The 22515-nt window shown below is 44.6% G+C and overlaps 2 protein-coding genes across 2 annotated transcripts; one reads left to right on the forward strand and one right to left on the reverse strand.

The window, feature by feature from the left end:
* The first annotated feature begins 5137 nt into the window (after positions 1-5137).
* On the forward strand, positions 5138-12020 carry LOC124967392 (cytochrome P450 2A3). The gene is made up of 9 exons (XM_047529650.1): positions 5138-5348; positions 5625-5787; positions 6579-6728; positions 6975-7135; positions 8152-8328; positions 9261-9402; positions 9809-9996; positions 10645-10786; positions 11336-12020. Exons 1-9 carry the CDS (start codon positions 5169-5171, stop codon positions 11515-11517), a joined length of 1485 nt encoding a protein of 494 aa, XP_047385606.1. The 5' UTR covers positions 5138-5168; the 3' UTR covers positions 11518-12020.
* A 9186-nt stretch (positions 12021-21206) lies between these two features.
* LOC124967246 (protein archease-like) lies at positions 21207-22207 on the reverse strand. The gene has a single exon (XM_047529347.1). The coding sequence runs from the start codon at positions 22205-22207 to the stop codon at positions 21668-21670; it is 540 nt and encodes a 179-aa protein (XP_047385303.1). The 3' UTR covers positions 21207-21667.
* Between the last annotated feature and the right edge of the window lie 308 nt (positions 22208-22515).

Raw genomic sequence — 22515 nt, forward strand, 5'->3', positions numbered from 1 at the left:
GTCCATGAGGTGGGATCAGGTGATGTTTCCGGGTTCCTACAGACACCTGTGCTTTCCCCATCCTGTCTGGACCCCTCTGTTTGTCCCACCACAGCACAGTCCATTCTGAGCTCTGGGTCTGTCTTCCTCTTGGGAGTGAATGTGAGGGAGGCAGGGCCCAGGGCTTTCTGGTCACTTGGTAAGACTCTGCACGCAGCTGACATGCATCAGTAAACGCTGGTTGAATGATTCTGTTCAATGTGTTGAATGGCTTGGGAAGTTGGTGGTGATACCGTGGGAATGAGAATTTTCTGAGAGGATATTTAAATTTATCCAGTGGGAAGTAACCAGCCTTGGGAAGACTCTAGGACACACCTGTCCCAGGAAGTCTTTTCAACCTGACTCTTGAAAACTGAGGGAGGTAAACACTCTCAAAATACAGGAATTATTTGTTTTCTCAAAAAGAGAAATGAAGCCAAGCCAGGATTACATTTCAATCCAAACACAGACAAGCACAGGCAGATGTCAGATGTCCACGTGTACACAACAAGGTCCATGTGCCTGCATATATACACAAGAACACGCACATGCACACACACATGCCATACACTTGGGTGGTCACCCACTTGTCCTTCTGTATAGACCAACATGGAGGCACAGTCATGCACCAGGTTGGACACAAAATATGCACAGTAGACACCCCCTAAATGCTGTCTCCCAAAGCACGTGTGTATTTAACACACACACAGACAGAGACTGGCAAGCATTCAGGCACACCAGCCTAGGAACATACCCCCATCAGAGTCTTGCACAAACGGGCACATGCAGACACTAACCAGACACCCACTTGTTACACACGAACACAGAGCCCATGAAGACTGGCACATGTATACATCAATCAACCTGGATGTGCTGAAACATATGCACACACACAAACTCCGAGCACGCACCCAGAAAGACACAGGTGAGGATGAACATGACAGACAGAGGCAGCTGGGAGAACCCTCTGTATAAAATGATACCAACATGCAGATAACCAGAGACACACAGAAAGCCTGCAGGCAAGTCTGGCCTGCAGGGAAGAAGGAAGGAACAGATGGGTGAACCTGAGATATAAGAGGAGACAGACAGAACCTGTGCAAGCTCAGAACCTGAAGCTCATCTGCCCTTCTCAGACTCTGCCTCACAGAGCACTATCCATCCTGAAGGTCCATTTCCTATGCAGGGCTCCAGGGTTTAAAGCTTGGATGGACAGAGAAAAGGATGGGGAGGGAGCATGGGGAGGGTTCTATAAAAGCTCTGTGTCACTTCCCCTTTTCTCCAAGGAAAAGCTTTGGGAACGTTGGGCTAGAGAGTGTAAAAGCCAGGATAGGGCTGAGAGAAACTCCCATCCATATATATATATATTTTTTAAACTTTTAATGTATCTTTAAAAAAATGCCTTTATTTTACTTATTTATTTTTCTGTGGTGCTGAGGATGGAACTCAGTGCCTCACACATGCCAGGCAAGTGCTCTGCCACTGAGCCCCAGACCCAGCCTTCCCATTCACATCTTTTATTCTGCAGATTACTAAGGTCTAATAGCAACCAGCGAAGATAGCTGATATTTATTGAGCATTTTCTGCTTTGTATGAAACATGCATTAGCTCATGCACTCCTCACCAAACAGGTAGATGCTGTCCTTGACCCCACAAGGCTCAAAGGAGTCACCTGTTCAAGGTCACTCAACGAAGACAGAGGTTAGGATTCTAGTCCAGGTCTTAACTTCATAATTCATCTAGATAGGAATTCATCTTTCCAGAAAGGGAAACTTGCTGGGGCAAAGGGAAGGGATTTTCTTGGGGTTTACCACTAGCTCGCTCTATAAACCTGTCATAAGACATTGCCAAGGCACGTGCCACTCCCATGTGACTTCAGACATTAATCCTTTAGCCTGTGGAAATCAACAAGAGCAAACACAAATACTGCTCCCCTCTGACACTCCCATCCGCTCCCTGGATAGCTCATGCCCGCCTGTTTGAACATTCATGGCCCTTCCCTGGGTCAACTTCATTGAGAAACACAATTTCCAAACATCTCCCTCCCTCCTTCTCAAGGAAAAAAAAGCAGGCAGGGCTGGGGAGGCGGGGAGGGGTCCAGGCCTGGGGAGGTGGGGAGGGGTGCAGGGATGGGCAGGCGGGGAGGGGTGCAGGCCTGGGGAGGCGGGGAGGGGTGCAGGCCTGGGGAGGCGGGGAGGGGTGCAGGCCTGGGGCCAGCCCAGGTGCAGGCTGGTAATCAGGATTAGGGGGACTGGTACCTGACAAGCCTGTGCTAATCCTCCTCCCCACCTCTTCCCCCTCCAAAATCAACAAACAACTTTCCTTTCTTCTTTGTTCCCTCCCCACATGACGGGCAGCCTAAAAGAGATTGAGCAAAATACCAGTCCTGGGAGTGCCAACCTCACCCAGCCCCACTGGCCCATGGTAGAGGGCCTGGAGAAGGGCGCAACTCAGAAGGTACAACCATCAAAGCCTGCCAGGTGCCCCATTGGCCCTGCTCCTGGGGTTTAGCTGAGGCCAATCCCAAACCCAGACAGGACCAGTCTCAGCTCCTACCTAATGCAAAGTCAGAATCTGCTGGGACCAACCTCAGAGCCTCTACGGTTGGTCCTCTACCCGTCCTCTCTCCTGAAGTCAACTAAACGACCACCTGGGTCTACTCTCAGAGCTCCCTTGGTACCAGAAGAGGTTCTAATCTTCTCTTGTTGTCAAGTTAAATGCCACCCTAGTGTTTATCTGGGGGCAATCTCAACGTTAACCTGATGCCTTCCTCCAATCCAGGACCTACCAGATACTGACACCTGAACCTGCAAGTATAATCCATGCACCCACTGCTGATGCCAGTCTCAGCACCCACCTTCTGCCATGCTTGGTCCTCACTTGGCCCCCAGGGTAGGCTGGGTCAGTCAAGGAAGGCAGAAGGGGAGAGAATTCAAAGTCCGACTCCATCACTTACCACCCTGGTACCCTCAGTGAGGTCGATGATGAGCTGTCCCCCTCATCACAAAGATTTGAAAGATCATGCAAACATAGACTCCCTCTTCTTGGAATTCAACGAGTTCCCCAAGGGTAACTGTCCTTATTGGAAAGGGAAATTTCAATGAGGGAAGGACAGTAGGACCACTCATCCCTTCTCTGTGCCCACCCTCGGCGTCACAGGGCCCACACTGGACTTTATTGACAGTCCCTGAAAAACCAGGAATCACTCCTAAAAGAGACTTAATGCATCCTCAAATATGACCTTCATGTCCTGGATATTCCCCATCCACTAAACCAAAGTCCAGAAAGGGGAAATGGAGAAGGCAGAGCAGGATAGATGGGCCTCTGGCCTCAGGTTCTTGTGTGGATGCTCCATGTTCATCCAGTGTCTGTCCTCAGTACACCCCTATGTAAAATGGGAAGTGTTTATAGTAAAACAACAATAATGATAGAAATGACACAGTAAACCACTGGGCTTCCCGAAGGACCAAGGCAGGACTCCAGTGGGGCTCTTTGTACATGAGAACCCAGGGAACTGGAGGCATTTACCTTTGTGTTCTTGTTGCGATGACTATTTCTCAAGGCCTGACCAGAGTCTCCGTCAGCTGTGACTCTGAGTTACTCTTCCCCAGTTCTCTGCAAAGTTCCACTGAAATGTGACTCTGGTCTTCTACTCTGTTCCCAGGCCTGGAGGAGCTAATTCTGTTTTCCCCATCCTGGCCTCACCTTGAGGTTCCCATGATGAGCTTGGGTGTCAAAAGCCAGCACACAGGAAAGTTAGGTCAGATTCGCTGCACTCACTCTCTTGCCTTATCCTATCCCTTCTCCCTTCCCTGCACCCCCTTCAGCTACTCCATTGATCTTTCTTCTACTTTTTTATTCCCCTTGCCCCACTTATATTGGATTAGCTTCTTCATATCAGAGAAAACATTCTACCTCTGACTTTTTGGGACTGGCTAATTTCATGATTGTCTTAGCATGATAGTCATAGTCTCCAGGTCCATCCATGTACCAGCAAATGCCATAAACCCATTCTTCTTTATGGCTGAGTAATACTCCACTGTGTATATATACACCACATTTTCTTTATCCATTCATCTGTTGAAGGGCACCTAGGTTGGCTCCATAGCTCGGTTATTGTGAATTTTGCTGCTATCAACATTAATGTGGCTGGGTCATTGTAGTATGCTGATTTTAAATCTTTTGGATCTTTACTAAGGAGTGTGATAACTGGGTCATATGGTGGTTCCATTCCTGGTTGTTATGTACATATAAGAATATACCACAGTGAATCTCACCCACATGTACATTCATAAGACACTAATTAAAAAAAAACTTTAAGTAAATAGTAGAAAGACTAGTAGAGTAAAGGGAAGGGAGCAGGGGGAGGGAGAAGTGGAAGGACAGGGGAAGTTCTGGGGACTGAATTAGAACAGATTATATTCCATGCTTTTATAATTATGTCAAAATGAATCCTAGTGTTATGGTTATCCTAGTGGTACTAGAAAGAACCAATAAAAAATAAGGAGACACACAGACAGACAGAACATAGCCAAAGTCAACAGGTCAACACCTGGGCTCAGGTGCTCACTCCAGAACCCTGCTGGACTTCCCTCTCAGGAACTCCACTCCCAGCTCTGGGTCCTTCCTCATCCCAAGCCATGCAAATCTATAACCCTTAAACTTATGCCCCTCCTCACCAAAATACCCGCCAATCCACCAACACACATCCTGCCTTTCTCCAGTGAAATCCAGACCCTAGGATTCTTTCCTTCTGAGACCTTAAAAAAATCCACACCTCTGGGACCCTTTTAATTCTGCCACCCCACACCCAAAGCTCAGAAGTTCTGGTATGCAGATATCCCAAAGCACTCTGTTCTGGAATTTATCTGCTGACCCCACACCTTGGCAATCCTTAGTCCCGGGGTACTTCCTTCTCAGGTGTCACAAATCCACTCCAGAAGTCTACTCCCTGTTAATCTGCTCAGAGGCCCCCTCTTCCTGGCTTGCTGGCTGTGTTCCAAACTAGGTAGGGTGCATGGCAGGGGGTGTAGCTGGAAGTTGAAAAGAGACAGTTATGTAATCAGGACCAAAGGCCAGCCTTTGATCCCAACAGTATAAAGGTACACCATCCCAGCCATCACTACCTGCCTGTCATCCTCACTGCCACAATGCTGGCCTCGGGGCTGCTTCTGGTGGCTTTGCTGACCTGCCTCTGTGTAATGGTGTTGATGTCTGTCTGGAGGCAGAGGAAGCTCTGGGGGAAGCTGCCTCCCGGACCCACTCCACTGCCCTTCATTGGGAACTACCTGCAGCTGGACACGGAGCAGATGTACAACTGCCTCATGAAGGTGCCACCATCCAGGGAGATGGCTGGAATGGGGTGGGCACAGGGACTTCCCAGTTTCACCAGGGCTTTGTGGATTGAGCCTGATGAGTTGGAGTTTTAGGAGAGGAGAATTTTGTGTGTTGGGAAGCCAGGACCTAGCCAGGAAAGGCAGACTTTGGGGTGTTCTATCATCTGGGTGTCAGACACTAGGAGAAATACATCCCAGGCCCTGACATGAGGGAACTGGACCAAGTCCTGGAACGAGCCCCCTCTCACCACTCCCTCCCACCCCCATCAGCTGAGCAAGCACTACGGCCCCGTGTTCACCATCTACTTGGGGACTCGCCGGGTGGTGGTGCTGTGCGGGTACGATACCGTGAAGGAGGCGCTGGTGGATCAGGCTGAGGAGTTCAGCGGGCGGGGCCAGCAAGCCACCTTTGACTGGCTCTTCCAAGGCTATGGTAAGTGGACAGCACCTGGGGGAAGGTGGCCAGGTTAACTTGGTGGCCTCACTTTCCCCAGCCTGCCCCTGAGTCACTGCCCCTCAAGGTTGTGCAGAGCCCTCTGTCTGGTCTCCTCACATCCCTGCTCACTGCTGCCTCTCCCTGTGTTGGACTCCGGCCTGTGTTAAACCTCCCAGGTCCCTGTTTGTCCCTGCTTCTCTCTACCTATCTTCCTGTCCTCTCACTAGATCTCTCTCCTCTGGATGGATGCATTTCTTAACACCTCGATGTTGTCATCCTCAGCTTCTGTGCTGCCCCTTGATTCTCTCCCCTTCTCTCCTCCCTTTCTTCTTCATCAGTCACACTCTCACAGTGACTCTTCCAAATCCCCATGCCTCACTCCCCTGCTGACAATCTCTCCTCTCTCCAGACCTCTTTTCTTCTCTGCCTATGTTTTGTCTCTTCCAATTGAGAATCCCTCACCATTTTAATTTCCTCCTCCAGGTTTCCTCAATCTCACTTCTCCTTTCTCTTATCTGCCCCCTCGCCCTTCCCTCCGCCCTTCCTTGGCTCCATTGGGGTGTAGAGTGTTTTCTGCATCTGTCTGATGGGTTTTTCTTTCTAGTTTTCTGATCTTCTCCTTCCAAGTTGCAATCCATGCCTCTCTTTTTGCTCAGCCCTCTAGCTCTGCGCCCATTGTTCTACTCCCTCCCTCTCTGGGCAACCCCTAACTTTTGGGTACCTTCTTCGGGGTGCCTGTCCCCTCCCTTCTGTCTGACTTCCTCCTGCTACTGTACTCACCTCCCCAGGCATAGCGTTCAGCAATGGGGAGCGCGCCAAGCAGCTGCGGCGCTTCTCCATCACCACCCTGCGGGACTTCGGCGTGGGCAAGCGCGGTATCGAGGAGCGCATCCAGGAGGAGGCGGGCTTCCTCATCCAGTCGTTCCGCGACACCTGTGGTGAGCTCGGAGTCCCGGAGGAGGTCGGGAGTAAAGGGAAATCCCACATTGTGTCGCGGGATGGGGACTAGGTCAGGAAAGGGTGTCTGTGGTCCCAGTCTAGGGTATAGTGCTGGGAACTGGGCTCACTACTCCAGTACTCTCCTCAGGTTCTCAGACTGGCATAAGAATGTCCACCTGGCTCTTTTCCCACCTGGCTCTTTTCCAATCCCGGTCTATCGTTCCCACCTGTCTCCCCACCCCCAGGAGCCTTCATAGATCCTACTTTCTACCTGAGCCGTACAGTCTCCAATGTCATTAGCTCCATTGTCTTTGGTGACCGCTTTGACTACGAGGACAAAGAGTTCCTGTCACTGTTGCGCATGATGTTGGGAAGCTTCCAGTTCACAGCTACCTCCACCGGGCAGGTAATTTGTTCCAGTCCCACCCCTCTGGGCAACCGGTCCCAAACTGTCATCCTCCTCCATTGACAAAAACCAACCCCCAATATTGGATAACTGAACAGCTGTGTTAGGACCCAGGACAAGAGACAAGTGCCCAATATAGTTTCCAAGAACACCTATATAACTCAACAGATGTCCCCAAACCACAGCCTACAGGAAATACAAATGCCTTTAATCAGCTCTCTCACCCGTGGCCTCAGCCCAATTTGCCTTCATCTCTAGCAGAGGCTCCCCACCCAACTCTTCTTAATATTTTAATACCTGCCAAATGACCACTTCAGTTCCGTCCTAGATGCCTGAACACCCGGTGCTGCAAAATCCAGGCCATCAACACTGTTTCACCTCTACAAAGGTGTCCCAAGCCAGCCCACTGGAATATTTAGACAGGTGCTCCCTACTCCACTGAATTACCTGAATACTTGGGACAGGCACCACAACCAAGATTCCAAATATTGGGGACAGAATGTTCCCTAAACATCTAAATAAGTATCATCTGACACAACTCACATACCTAAAGGGGTCCTTCTGTGTAGCCCATTTGGATATCATCACTTTGCCACCTGAACATCAGCATTACTTTAATGCCTGAACACCTGGTTAGAAGCTCCCAATTTGGATACTGTAAGTATATAAACCGCTGTCTCCAGCTGAGGTTGCCTGAATCCCTAGACACCTAACAGGCTCCTCCCACCCCATAAAGTCCCACCTTACAATCTCAACTACATGTCTTCCAACCCAACCTCACCTGAATCTGGAACTTACATGTATGCTCCAATCATCTCCCCTAAATTCTTAGACAATTACCCTCATACTTAACTCACAGGAAAACTCAGCTTTATGCTGCCTTTCAGCCCAACCTAAACACCTGGATAGCTGCCCTGATCCCCATGCCTTGCTCACCTCTAGACAGGTCCCACTCTCATTGGGTGCTGCCCACTGACAGCTGTCTTGTCTTTGCTTTCTCTTTCCATACCTGCTAGCTCTATGAGATGTTCTCCTCAGTGATGAAGCACCTGCCAGGACCACAGCAACAGGCCTTTAAGGAGCTGCAGGGCCTTGAGGACTTTATAACCAAGAAGGTGGAGCAGAACCAGCGCACCCTGGATCCCAACTCCCCACGGGACTTCATCGACTCCTTTCTCATCCGCATGCAGGAGGTGCAACCAGCAGCCAGAGTGGGGAGGTCCAAAACCAGGCAGAGGGAAATCAGGCCCAAATTAGCCTCCCTCATCATAATCCTCACTGTCCCAAACCCATCTACTAGGCCCTTATGCACAGCAGGACGTGTGCATGCAAATCATAATAGCAATCACCTCTCCAGTATTGCCCTGTACAAGGCACTATTTTAAGTTCTTATGTAAGTGCATATCCACAATAGCTCTTGAACAAGCTTACAAAGGAGTAGACTGAAACCCAGAGAGTGTAAGTAACTTGCCTAAGGTCACACAGCAAGGAAACAGTTGACCCTAGCTCAAAATAGTGTCTCTCTGAATCTATGGCAGGTGCTTTCAGCTACCAAACTGTCTGATGTTTTATACCCTGGTCATCAGTCACACTCATATGGACAGGTGATTGACTTTACAATGTGACATTGAAAGACCTCACCCCCAATTGCATGCCAGTCTCTCTTCTGAACAGAAAAGAGATGGGGCTTTATGGAGTCTGACATTCAAAGGATCAAGGAAGGAGATCCTCCAAAGACTTCAAGATGTTTGGGGGCAGGAACAGGATTCTGTTGCCTAAAATTCTTTGCCTAAAAACCTATCTCTAATTCTCACTGATTCACTCCATCTTCATATCTCTGCCTGTCTTTCTTAGTCTCTCTCTATCTAAATACCCTATAATTGAAAAAGTGAAAACTGACCTTGTCATTAAAGAATAGTCATTAGGTCAAAGAACATGAGAAGAGCATTTTGGGCAAAACCAGAAGTTTACACAAAGACCTGGAACCTGGACAGAACCTGGCAAACCTAGATCCCCTCTTCTCATGTTAGGTCTGGACCTAAGAGAGATGGGTCCAAGGAAAAACCTTAGAAGGACCCCAAAAGGAAGATGAGTGGATGTGGTCTAAAGGCCTCTCTCCTTTCAGGAGAAAAATAATCCCAACACAGAGTTCTACATGAAGAACCTGGTGCTGACCACACTGAACCTCTTCTTTGCCGGCACGGAAACGGTCAGCACAACCCTGCGCTATGGTTTCCTGCTTCTCATGAAGCACCCAGATGTGGAGGGTAAGGCTGGAGGGGACAGGGAATTCAATAATCCCACATTTCTCAGGTCCCTGGACCCTCAGGGAGGCCTGATATGCAGACACAGGGGGATATTCAGCTGATAAGCATTACTAACCATTAAAATATTGGAAGTGTGTGAACTGGTTGGCAAATTCTCCTCTGCTGAGCCCACTAAGTGCCCACTGCTGGCTCCCCCAGGAACCCCTAAGACCCCTGACTTGCGGCTCCTATATGACTCTGGTACAATCAAGTTAACAGGACCCTGCTCCCACAATGTATGTGGCCACTGATTGTTTGAAGTGGTCTTGTCATATAGGTGCTTGTCATTCATCCAGTTTTACATGTTTGAATTATCATCCCTGTTCTTCAGCCCCTGGATACCTAAACATTCTCCCTTTTCCCTCAGCCAAGCTCCATGAGGAGATTGACCAGGTGATTGGCAGGAACCGGCAGCCCAAGTTTGAGGACCGAGCCAAGATGCCCTACACAGAGGCAGTGATCCATGAGATCCAAAGATTTGGAGACATGATTCCCATGGGCCTGGCTCGGAAAGTCACCAAGGACACCAAGTTTCGGGACTTTTTAATCCCCAAGGTGCTGCCCTGCCCAGCTGAGAAGGACCTCTGAGCCACTCCCTGGGACCCTACTACCTCATCCCTATCAAAAGTTTTCCAGTCCCTGACCCACACCCTCAATCAAAGAATTACACAACTGTGTCCCTTGAGTCTTCCCATTCAGAGACTCCTGTGTCCTATGTGTCCCCAAACTTTCTGTCTCAGGAGAACCAACCCTATGTCTTCCAACCTTTCTGTCCCAAAAGACACAAACCTCATTTCCCTAGACCCCCTGCTTTCAGGACAGGAATCTCACATCCCCCATACATTCTGCCTTGAGAGACACAAATCCCATATTTCCCAAATCTCCTGTCTCAGGGCATATGAACCTCCATGTTCCCCACAACCTCCAGCCTTGAGAGATATGAGCTGCACATCCCCCAACATCCTGTCCCAGGAGGCAAAGACCCTGTATCCCTTAAACTTCCTACTTCAGAGAGCATGAACCCCCACATCCCCCATACTTCCTGTCTCAGGGACATTAACTTCCTGTCTCCTCCCTCAGAAGACCCCTATTCCCATGCCTCCCATTTTCCTTCCGGTGGGGCACCCTGTCTTCAGTGACTGGGGACTTTTAACACACTCTTCTTCCAAACCACCTTACCCACCCCTTGCTTCCTTCTGTCAGGACACAGAAGTGTTCCCTATGCTGGGCTCTGTGCTGAGAGACCCCAAGTTCTTCTCCAACCCTGAAGATTTCAACCCCCAGCACTTCCTGGATGACAAGGGGCAGTTTAAGAAGAGCGATGCGTTTGTGCCTTTTTCTCTCGGTAAGAGACCCCTGCTGGCTGCCAGGCCCCGGCTCACACCACCAGGGGACGCTCATCCCAGCTTCCATCTCTAAGTGCAGTCCAGCTCTAAAGTCCCTCTTGGAATCTACCCTGAAACCAAGCAACTGCAACTCCCAGAACTAACAAGACCTCTATATCTGCACCCAGGAGAAAGGGAAGGGATGATCAAATCTCATTTAGAGATGGGGAAAATGAAGGATCAGAGTGAGTCAGAAATATTCCTGCAGTCACACAACAACATCTTCAGGTTCTTAGGAGACGACAGCTTAGCTGTCATATTTGAGAATGTATTTGGCGGGTGGTCGGGGAAGGAGCACCTAAGCTTCCCATTGCTACAGGCTGGTATAGATCACCCCACTTCATGTACAGGGGAAAATGAGGCTCAGAGAGGTGTGTTACCTTCCCTAAGGTCTCCTGGGCCACAATTGCAGCCTTTCCCCCCTGGGAGAACTCAGCAGGGACTGGTACCGGGGCAAGGCTGCAGTCAGAGTGGACTTCACCTCCGCCCCTCCCTCCTCTCCTCCTCAGGAAAGCGGTACTGTTTTGGAGAAGGCCTGGCTAGAATGGAGCTCTTTCTCTTCCTCACCACCATCTTGCAGAACTTCCACTTCAAGTCCCCGCAGGCGCCCCAGGACATAGACGTGTCTCCTAAACTCGTGGGTTTTGCCACAATTCCGAGGAACTACACCATGAGCTTCCTGGCCCGCTGAGCTGGGGCTGGGTCATGGGGATGAGGGGAAGGTAGGGTGCAGGGAAAGGGAGATTGGAAGGAAAGTAAGGGGCAAGTTGGAAAGAAGAGGGAGAAGAATCAGAGTGGACCACCCACCTTCCTAGACACTGTCCCTCAGAGCTCAGTGAGAGGAAGGGAAATCTTACACTATGCAGTGGAAGTAGTAATAGTAGCAGTAGTAATAATAACAATAATATAAACGATAATAATAATAACAGCTATTCTTTTCAGCAAGCATTCTTTGTCAGCTCTGAGCTAATAGCGTCACACAACCTCCCGACTTAATACTCAAAAACCCACGTGAACGGGAACGGTGTTCATGCCCACTTTATTTATTTGTTTTTTGTAATCATTTACTTTGACATCTTTCTGGTAATACCATAATATAACTAACCATTTGCTATGGTTGGCCATTTAGGTTGTATACTTTAAATTTTAATTGTTACTTTGCTCTTGGGCTTCTCAATATACAGATTTCTCTGACTTAAAGTGGCTCGACTTACAATTTTTTAATTTTACGTTGGTGGAAAAGTGGTATACATTCAGTAGGCAACAGACTTTGAGTTTTTTTTCCTGCATGCCCATTTTAAAGGTGACGTGAGAGAGAAAGTTTAAGTCACTATGTGAGGTCTCACAGAAGAGAAGTGCCTAGCAAATACTTGAACACATCTGTGCCTATGGTCTTTGGAGGAGATTTTAAAATGTCATCACTTCCTTGAATAAAGCAACACATTTATCCACACTCTGACCTAGTTATGCACAACTTGAAAACCAGGCAGTCACCACCTGTGCCTCTACCAGAGAAGGCCGGGTGTCTGACTCAAAGTCAATCTGGGGAACTAGAATAGGCCTCTCAATGATGTGTGTGAGGGAGACGAACGCTTTCAGATAAGGCCAGAAATTTGAATCTGCATATAACCATGAGTAGGAGTGTGTTCATGCACAGATGTCTGTGTAAGTGTTACAGAGCTGGGGCCTTCCAAGAAACTGAGACCACATGAAGATCCCCCCCTTCAAACCCTGATTCTTAAGATCAAGTCAGAAAGATTTTAGACATGTTGCTCAGAGTAACAGGAATGAGTTTATTGAAAGGATGGGAAAAGGGAAAGGGGACACTCTCATGGAAGAGAGTGGGTTCTCTCTGAGAGGAGAAGGACAATGTGCTTCTCCTGCACTCCAGGTTTTTGGGGGATTCCAGAGAAGTTTCCAGAGAGTCCCGTGCAGGTCCACCTCTTGACTTTTGACTGACAGCAAGAGAACATCAGATTTTCAAGTCCCAGCTGCCATGGCAACTCTATGTCACCTTTGCCCATGCTGACCAATTCTAATTGGATTCTTCACCATACATTCTTACGTATTTCATGGTTAGGGAGAACTAGCCTTAACTCCCGGAGTTTCAGGATCTGGTCACAAAAGTCTCCCCCTTCAGGGTAACTTGGATTCCTCTTATCAACAATATTTTGGGCCTGCATTTCTCCTATAGTTAACTGATAGTTTTCTGAGGAATGTGACATATCCTGTCACTTTGGCCAGGCAGGGCTGCCTGTGAATTTATTCTTGGAAAAGAAAGCATGTGGGGGCCAGTGCAGTGGGCTATTGTGTAGAATCATTCCCTTAACCTTGCGTTCCCTCCATCCATGCCTGGCTGCTCCCTAACACAAGGATATGATTGCATATTCTGCCGTGGGTTTCCACGGGGGAGGTGCTCTGATGAATCTGTGATTGGCTGTAAGACCCAGCTAAGCGTTTTCAGAATCCCCTGCCAGCTCAGATGAGGTGATGCAAATCTCCATAAGTAGGATCCTGAGCAGTGCACAATCTGGGCATTTGTGTACAACAGTCCAGGATCTCTACATTTCTTAAATTAATTGTTTTACACACACACACACACACACACACACACACACACACACATCCCTACCTGTTATTGCCATGGTGACAATAGCCAACACCAACAGCCTGGGTTAGACCAGACCCTGAGCTACTGCCCCTTGTACTAATTTTTCAGGGCTACCAAAGCAAAATAACACAAATTGGGTGGGTTTAAACATACACATATATTATCTCACATTTCTGAAACCTAGGAGTTCAAAATCAAGGTATAGGCAGGGTTATGACATTTGAAACACAAAGGAGAATTCTTCTGTGCCTCTTCCTCACTCCTGGGATTGCTGGAAATCTGGCATTCCTGGGTTTCGAGCTGCATGACTTCAACCTCTGCCTTTGTCATCACATAGCATTCTCCCTGTCTGGCCACCTTGTTATAAGGGCGCCATATTGGATCAGGAATCCGCCCTTCTCCAGAATGGCCTCATCTTCACATCTTCCATGACCCTATGCTCAAATAAGGTCATGCAGCAGGACCCTAGGGGTTAGGACTTTGACCTTCTGGGAGGACACATTTCACCCTCATAAAACCCCTTATGCATGAGCACATTCAGCCCTATGAACCAACCTGTCAGGGGATTTGATGACATCATGTTAAGAATTAGTTCACAGACTCAGAGGAAGTTTAAGGAACCTGCCTAAAGTCACACAGTTAGGACATAACCAAGGACAGAAAGTGGATACAGACAGTGAAATTCCAATGTGCCTCTCTTGAGCTTTCAGAGATGAGTTAGATGGAGCTCGAGACCCAGAGGAACAGTGGGGGAGGAGTCAGTTTTAAGGAGAAAGTTTCCTATGGAAAAGGGGTCAGAGGATGGGAATTTAGCTTCATATCATCCCTCTCTGAAACTCACGATGTTCCACTTTTGGCTGCTTCCAAGACTCTGGCAAGCCAATGGAAAAGTATAATATTTCCAAGAAAAAAATGCTGGAACAACTGAACATCCACATGGAAAAACTGAATCTAGATTTAGAGCTTACAGCTTTCACAAAAATTAACTCTAAGCACACCCTAGACCTAAATATGAGGTGAAAAACTGAAATGTCTAGAAAGTCTCGTGACCTGGATTTGGTGATAAAATCTTAGAATAGCAAAAGCACAATGCATGAAAGAAACAATAAATAAGTTTTCTTAAATTTAAAAACTTAAGATTGCAAGAAAATATTTGCAAAGCATATTTTCAGCACTGGTAGCTGAGTAATACAAGCACTTCTAAAATTCAAATGAAACAACACAATTTGCAAATAGATAAAAATGGGTGATAGATGTGAATAGACACCTTACCAGAGAGAATGCATGCAAGTAAATGAGCAGATGAAAAGAAACCCAACGTCATACGTCATCAGGGAACTGCAAATTAAAACCACAGTGAAACACCATGACAGATAAGATACCACTACACACCTGTTAGGATGGCTTCATTTGAAACACTGACAATCTTAAATTCCAGCAAGGAGATGAAACTCCAGGAACTCTCCTTCATCACTAGTAGGACTACAAAATGGTTCATTTGGAAGACAGATCGGCATTTTCTTAAAAGTCAAGCATATTCCAACCATGTGCTGTAACTATATGCTCTTTTTAAAATTTATTTTTAACTTCTATATGAAAACCTAAATATTACAAATATTAATGGTGTACCATGTAATGTTTTGGTAGATGTAAATGTTGTGCAATTTTTAAATCAGGTTAAACATTTATCTCCTCAAACATCATTTCATCATGGTAAAAAAAACTTCAAAATCCTTTCTTCTAGCATTTTGAAATGGACTGTATATATTATTGTTATCTATAGTCATCCTACCACGCAATAGCACACCAGAACGTCTTGCTCTTATCCAGTTGTATCTCAGTAACTGCTGGTCAAACTTTCCCCAGCCTTCACCCCAAGTTGCCCCAGGCTCAGGTACCTCCCGTTGTGTTCTCAAGTTTGATGAGATGAACTTTTGTAGATTCCACACATGTGTAGGATCAGAGAATGCCTGTCTTTCTGTGCCTGGATTATTTCACTCAACATAACAATCTCTAGTTCCACCCAAGTTATCACAAATGACAGGATATCATTTGTTTTTATAGCTGACAATACTCCACTGAGTATATATGCTACATTTTCTTTACGTGTTCATCATTGGATGAACATGTAGGATTTTCCCATTTTTTTGATATTGTGAATAGTGCTGCCATAAGTACAGGAAGAAGATGTCTCTTCAACATACTGGTTTCATTTCCTTGAACAGATACCCAGCAGTGGGGTTGCTGGATCATATCATAAATATAGTTTTAATTTTTTAAGGAAACTACATACTGCTTTCCATAATGGCTGTACTGACTTACATTCCCACCAGTGGTGTGCAAGGGTGCCCTTTTCTCCACATTCTTGCTGGCACTTGCTAGGATGTCTTTTTGATAATCTTACTAGGGTAAAATGACATCTCACTGTGGTTTTGATTTACAATTACCTGATGATGAGTGATGTTGAACTTTTTTTTCATGTTCCTGTTAGCCATTTGTATGTATTCTTTTAAGAAATTTCTATTGAGATCTACTGTCCACTTTTTGTGTTATTTATTTAGTTTTGTTATTGAGTTATTGGAGTTCCTCCTACGTTCTGGATATCAACCCTTTGTTCAATTGCAGCTTGCAAATACTTTCTCTGTAAGTTGTCTCTGTTGGTTGCTTCCTTTGATGTGCAGAAGTCTTTTAGTTGAATGTGATTCCATTTTTGCTTTTGTTTCTTGTGCTTTGGGAGTCTTTTCCAAAAAATAGTCGCCCATTCCAGTATCAAGCATTTTGTCTCATATCAATTCCTCTTAAGTTATGCCAAAAAATAGGACAGGAAGGAATTCTTCCAAACATATTCTGTAAGCCAGCATTACTTTGTTAAGCAAACCAGATAAGGGCACAACAAAAAAGGAAACTATAGGCCAATATAAAATAGTATACAAATATCTTGATGAAAAGAGACACAAAAATTTTCAAAAAAAAATACTAGAAACCAAATACAATAGCACATTCAAAATATTATGCACTATGGTCAAGTGGGATTCACAGAATTGGAGTCGTTATGGAACCTGCCCAAGTGTCCATCAACAGATGAATGGATAAAGAAAATGTGGTATATATTCACAGTGGAGTTTTACTCTGTCATAAAGAAGAATGAAATTTTGTTATTTGCTGGTAAATGGATGGAATGGAGAACATCATGCTAAATGAAAGTTGAGGGTCAAATATTTTCTTGCATATGCAGAAGCTAGAGAAAATTAAAGAAAGAGGGAGAATCCCATGAAAAGAGAAGGGAGATTAGTGGAGCAGAGGAGAGAGAATGAGGGGGAGGGAGGAGGGACAGGAAAAGGGAGGAATTGTGAAATGAAATTGACAAAACTATTCTATGTACATATATGAATATTCCATAGTGAAGTCCACCTTTATGTATATCTATAAAGCACAAACTAAAAAAACAATAAATAAAGAGAAGAAAGTCCAGCAGAATCAAGGAAGGGGAATAGGGTAGGGAGGAGGAGAGGGGAGGAGAAAGTAGTTGAGACTGAAATGCAGCAAATCATATTCAATTCTTGTATGATTATGTCAAAATGAACCCCACTATTGTGTCTAACTATAATGCTCACATAAAAAATTTAAAATTTTGTGGTATTAATATATGCCAATATTAAATTATTTGACATAAACCAAAAAGCTATTTATAGTAGCTACAAAAAATATCTAGGAATAAGTTTAACCAAAAAGGTAAAAATTTGCTGTAATGTTATAAAGCACTGATGAAAGAAATTGAAAAAGAAAAGTGGGAAGATAATTGTGTTCATGGATTGAGAGAATTACTATTGCTCAAATGTCCATTCTTCTCAAAGAGATTTACAGATTAAATCCCTATCAAAATACCAATGACATCTTTCACAAAATTAGGAAAATTTTCTAAATTTTATGTGGAAACTCACCCACCCACAAAGACCTGAATAACCAAAATGATATCAAGCAAAAAAGAATAAAAAAGGAGGCATTATAGTGCCTTATCTCAAACATACTACAAAGCTGTAATCACCAAAACAGCATGTATTGGTAATAATGACTCATATCAATTGGACAGAATAGACAGTCTAGAAATAAACCCAAATATCAAAATCAGTCATTGAATTTTTTTTTTTTTCAAAAAGGAGAAAGTTTATTGAGACTTTCAAAGACAATCCACTCTAAATTCATAACAGAAATGTTGATTTCCATTGAGGTAACAGCTGCACCCTGATACAAAAGGACACATGAAAGATTAAAAAAACTGGGGGCTGAGAGGTGTAGCTTAGTGGGAAAGAATTTGGTATAGCCTGAGACCTTGTGTTCAATTCCCAAGAATACAAAAAAAAAAAAAAAAAAAAAAGAAAAAGAAAAAAAGAACTCGGGTATTCCTCAGTAGTACAGTATTTGCCAGACATGTCTAAGGCCCTGAGTTCCATCCCAGCATAAAAGAAAAAAAGTCAAGAAAGAATAATGCTATCTCAAAAGAAAAAGAGATAATACAATCTTATGGACAGGTGAGTCCACTGGAGCTACAACACCCATGTTACAGGAACTAGAGGCAACTATCTTTTGTCATGCAAATTGTCATTACAAAAAATATACTTCTGAATGCTGTTTAAAGCCCACCTACTTACTTCAGAATGCCTGAAGGAACTGTGGCGGGGATGGGCCAGGACATTAGAAAGGAAACTGTCCTCCCCACCCCCCCAAAAAAAAAGAAGGGGAAAAAAGATAGTTTGCTCTAGATACTAAATAGAAAAATGTATCTCCCCAAATGCTTTTTCTTGATAAAGACACAGTATTTCCTGTGTTTCATTTTGATTTTTACTGGGCTTCACACATGCCGAACTGGTGTTCTTCCAACTGAGTTATTTTTTTATCTTTTAGACAGGGTCTAAGTTGCCCAGAGTGGCCTTGAACTTGCTATTCTCCTGCCTCACCTTCCCAAATAGCTGGGATTATAGACATGTGCCACTGTGCCTACCCTTCCCCCCGCTATGCAGAGAATTGAACCCAGGGGCACTTAACCACTGAGCCACATCTCCAGCATGTCTTAAATATTTTGAGACAGGGCCTTGCTAACTTTGAACTTGTGATCCTCCTGCTTCAGACTCCCAAGCAGCTAGGATTATAGGCACATGCCACTGCCTCAGGCCTTACCTGTTTTTTTTTTGGCAGGGGAAGGCCCAGGGATTGAACCCAGGGGTGCTCAACCACTGAGCCACATCCCAGCCCTTTTTGTATTTTATTTATTTAAATTTTTTTTGTTGTTGATGGATCTTTATTTTATTTACTTATAGGAGGTACTGAGGATTGGACCCAGGGCATCGTGCATGTCAAGAAAGTACTCTACCACTGAGCCAAAACCACAGTCCCTGTATTTGATTTAGAGACAGGGTCTCACTGAGTTTCTTAGGGCCTCACTAAGTTGTTGAGGCTGACTTTGAACTTGTGATCCTCCTGCCTCACCTGCCTGAGCCACTGGGATTATAGGCTGCACCCAGTCTGACTTGTTTTTCATGAATTCTATTACTTAGCATTGGTGAGAGAGATGGCTAACTCATTTTTTTCCCCTAGGCAAGCCTATACCTCACCTGGTTTTACCATAGTCCCACTCCTGAGCTTTTCTTTCTCCACATTTGGTTTTCATTGCCTTCATATTTCATTGATCATTGTCTCAATTAAGCCCCATCAGGTGATGGTATGCAAAAGGGTCTACAGTAAAAAAGGACCCATTCTCAGTCTGGAAAACCACCCTAAAAAGTAAGGAGTCTTCTGGATGTTTTTCCTGCTTTGAGAGTTATACTTCAAACTGACAAAACATGCATCAGTACAAAGAAAGTTAAGAAACACTACCCAGTGATCCTGTTATACATTCATTTGAAGAGCTGCTTTTTAAACCCCAGGCTCTTGGCCTCACATTCATGAGTTCTACTTTTTTATACACCCAGAGGAAAAAAATACAGGGCCAAAAGAACATTTAGAAAGCACATCTATAATCCCTTCTTTTTTAAAACAAATATTTTTATCGGTTGTTGATGGACCTTTACTTATTTACATCTGGTGCTGAGAATCAAACCTAGTGCCTCACACATGCTACCCAGCCCCTAATCACTTCCCTTTTTTAAAAAATACCTTTGTTTTATTTATTTTTATGTGGTGCTGAGGATTGAACCCAGTGCCTCACACATGCTAGGCAAGCATTCTACCACTGAGTCACAATTCCAGCCCCTAATCTCTTTCTTTTAATGCAGGTTCAGCACCCTGTACTGACATTTGGCACTACCAGGTGTTAATTTTATGCTCTGAGAGAATATCATAAACTAGGGTTGCAAATCAACTTGCAAATTATCTACTTAAAGAAGTTCAGAAAAGCAGTCACAGTGGTACACACCGATAATCCCAGTGGCTGAGAAGGCTGAGGCAGGGGGATCACGAGTTCAAAGTCAGCCTCAGCAGCAGTCTCACTCAGTGAGACCCTGTCTCTAAATAAAATACAAAATGTGGCTCAATGGTTGAGTGTTCCTGGGTTCAATTCCCAGTACACCTCCATCCCTTCCAAAAAAGTTTAGATAAGAGCCCAGAGTGGTGGCACACTCCTATAATACCAGTGTCTCTGGAGTTCGAGTTAGAGTACTTGTATAACATTTTGGAGGCCCTGGATTTGATTCCCAGCACCACTCATACAAAAAAAGTTCAGATAATTTTTTTTTTTAATTTTTCAAGGCCAAGTACCAAACTCAGGGCCTTGTGCATGCTAGGCAAGCACTTTGCCAGTGAGCTAAATCCCCAAACTCCAGATAACTTTAAAGTTGTTTCCCTAGCCTCCTGTCTCTAAAGAACTTTTTACAACAGAGTCAGGCAAGGTGGCATACACCTCTCATCCCAGCAACTGGGATGTGGTGGGGGTACTGAGGCAGGAGGATGGCAAGTTCAAAGCCAAAGGAAATTAGCAAGGCCCTAAGCAACTCAGAGACCATCTCAAAAAATAGGGGCTGGGGAGATAGCTCAGTCGATCCCTGGGTTCGATCCCCAGCACCAAATATAAATAAATAAATAAATAAATAAATAAAAAGGGCTAGGGATGTGGCTCAATGGTTAGGTGCCACTGTGTCAATCCCCTGTACCCACCCCCCCAAAAAAGTGTCAGGTGGGTATGGTGACATAGCACCCAAATTTCCAGTACTGCCCCCCTCCCTCTCAAAAAAGTGAGGTATAGCATCAGATTTTTCTTTCTTTGGTACTGGAGATTTTAACAGGGTACTTTACCACTAAGCCACATCCCCAGCCCTTTATATTTTTAACTTCGTGATAGAGTGTCACTAAATTGCTTAGGGTCTCCCTAAGTTGCTGAGGCTGGTTCTCAAACTTGCAATTCTCTTGCCTCAGCATCGGTAGTTGCTGAGATTACAGGTCTGTGCCAATGTACCTAACTACTATCAGATTTTTCTTATGAGAAAACAGAAAAATGCAATCCATTATCACTGCTTAATAAGAGTATGAAGGCTGGGGTTGTGGCTCAGAAGTAGAATGTTTGCCTAGCATGTGTGAGGCACTGGGTTTGATTCTCAGCACCACATATAAATAAAGAAAATAAAGGTACATTGAAAACTAAAAAAATATTTTTTAAAAATTTGAGAGTATGATAAAGAAAATCCTATGGAATTCTTCTAGTCAGTTCTTGTAAGAAAACCAACTGGAATACAGGATAACTGTCCCACAGTTATGTAAAACATGACATCCTTTAGGGTACAGACAAAATATGTGTCTTAATCAATTTAGAAGAAAAACGAATTCTAGGTAAAGAAATGTTATTTTCTCATATTATTCTTTTTTCCAAACTGGATTCTATCCCAACTATTACTTATATCAGTGATCCCTTCTGGGACCAAACTGGAGGGCTCTCATTCCATTAGAAGAATCTGGGGTACTTGCTGCCATAGCAGGGAATGAACACAGGAAGGAACATAATTGCCCTCAAGCACTGAAGAATTCTTCAAAGTCTGAATATGTAGGGAACACAGACCAAGGCTCTGCTCTGATTTTCCATTTCTGAATGTCACACTTTAAGTTAAAAATCCCTGATGCATAAATGCCCATTTATCAAGATACCACAGAAATCAAATCACTGATCTTCTCAAAAGGAGGATTTTGAAAAAAAGTTCTTCATAGGAGTTCATCTTTCTTTCCCTTTCTTTCTTTCTTTTTTGGTATTTTAAATATCAACTATCACAAAAACTTCTGGCTTCTCTTCATTATAGACCTGCATTGCTGAATATGTTATTGCTTTGACTTCTGTTCCCTGAGGGTGCTTGGACAATGAAAATTCTTCTCCCCACCCAATTGAACGCAATTTAAAATTTCTTTGATCAATATTAAGTACTTTTACTTCCCGGGGTATGAAGAATTCATCAGCACTGAACTTATAAAGCCACTCATCCAAAAAGTGAAACAGAAGAGACTGTAAGTCATGTCCTTGGGTTTCTACTTCTATCGTTTGGAGGGGTTCCACAGTCCCAGTATCTGTCATGTAACCAAACATGGCCATTGCACACTGCTCAAATGCTTCCTCCAGAGTATCTCCCCATGCATGTAACTGGACATCTGCTGTATGATCCAAATATTCGTACTTCCGATTGACTGGAGGATACTTGGCCTTGATCGCCTTCTGCTCCTCAGTCAAATTGTAATCTCTAACATCGTCCCCTTCCTGCGCCATGATCGTAGGATTGCACGCTCTACTTCCGCCCTTCATCTCGTCATTGAATTTTTTTATGAAAGTGCTAAGAGCACACATCAGACAAAGGACATTATTTTCAATAAATGGTGAAATTATCTAACCACAAGCAGAAGAATGCAACTAGACTCTTATCACTCACCAATTACAAAAATCAATTCACAATGAATTGAAGACTTAAATGCAAGGCCTGAAATTATGAAATTAGTAGAAAAAGTTATTCTTTTTTGTATTAACTCAAAAGAGTTTAAATCTTACACAAGTGTGTGCGTGACTGTATTCATAATTACCAAAACTTGGAAGCAACCAGTCTGTCCTTCAATAGG

The sequence above is a fragment of the Sciurus carolinensis genome, chromosome 16, assembly GCF_902686445.1.
Source record: "Sciurus carolinensis chromosome 16, mSciCar1.2, whole genome shotgun sequence".
NCBI lineage: Eukaryota > Metazoa > Chordata > Mammalia > Rodentia > Sciuridae > Sciurus > Sciurus carolinensis.

Coding starts and splice junctions, on each gene's coding strand:
- LOC124967246 (XM_047529347.1), bottom strand. CDS start 22,207: ATGAAGGGCGGAAGTAGAGCGTGCAATCCTACGATCATGGCGCAGGAA.
- LOC124967392 (XM_047529650.1), top strand. CDS start 5,169: ATGCTGGCCTCGGGGCTGCTTCTGGTGGCTTTGCTGACCTGCCTCTGT. Junction 6,729..6,974: donor GTCGTTCCGCGACACCTGTG/GTGAGCTCGGAG, acceptor CCCCACCCCCAG/GAGCCTTCATAGATCCTACT. Junction 10,787..11,335: donor GTTTGTGCCTTTTTCTCTCG/GTAAGAGACCCC, acceptor TCTCCTCCTCAG/GAAAGCGGTACTGTTTTGGA.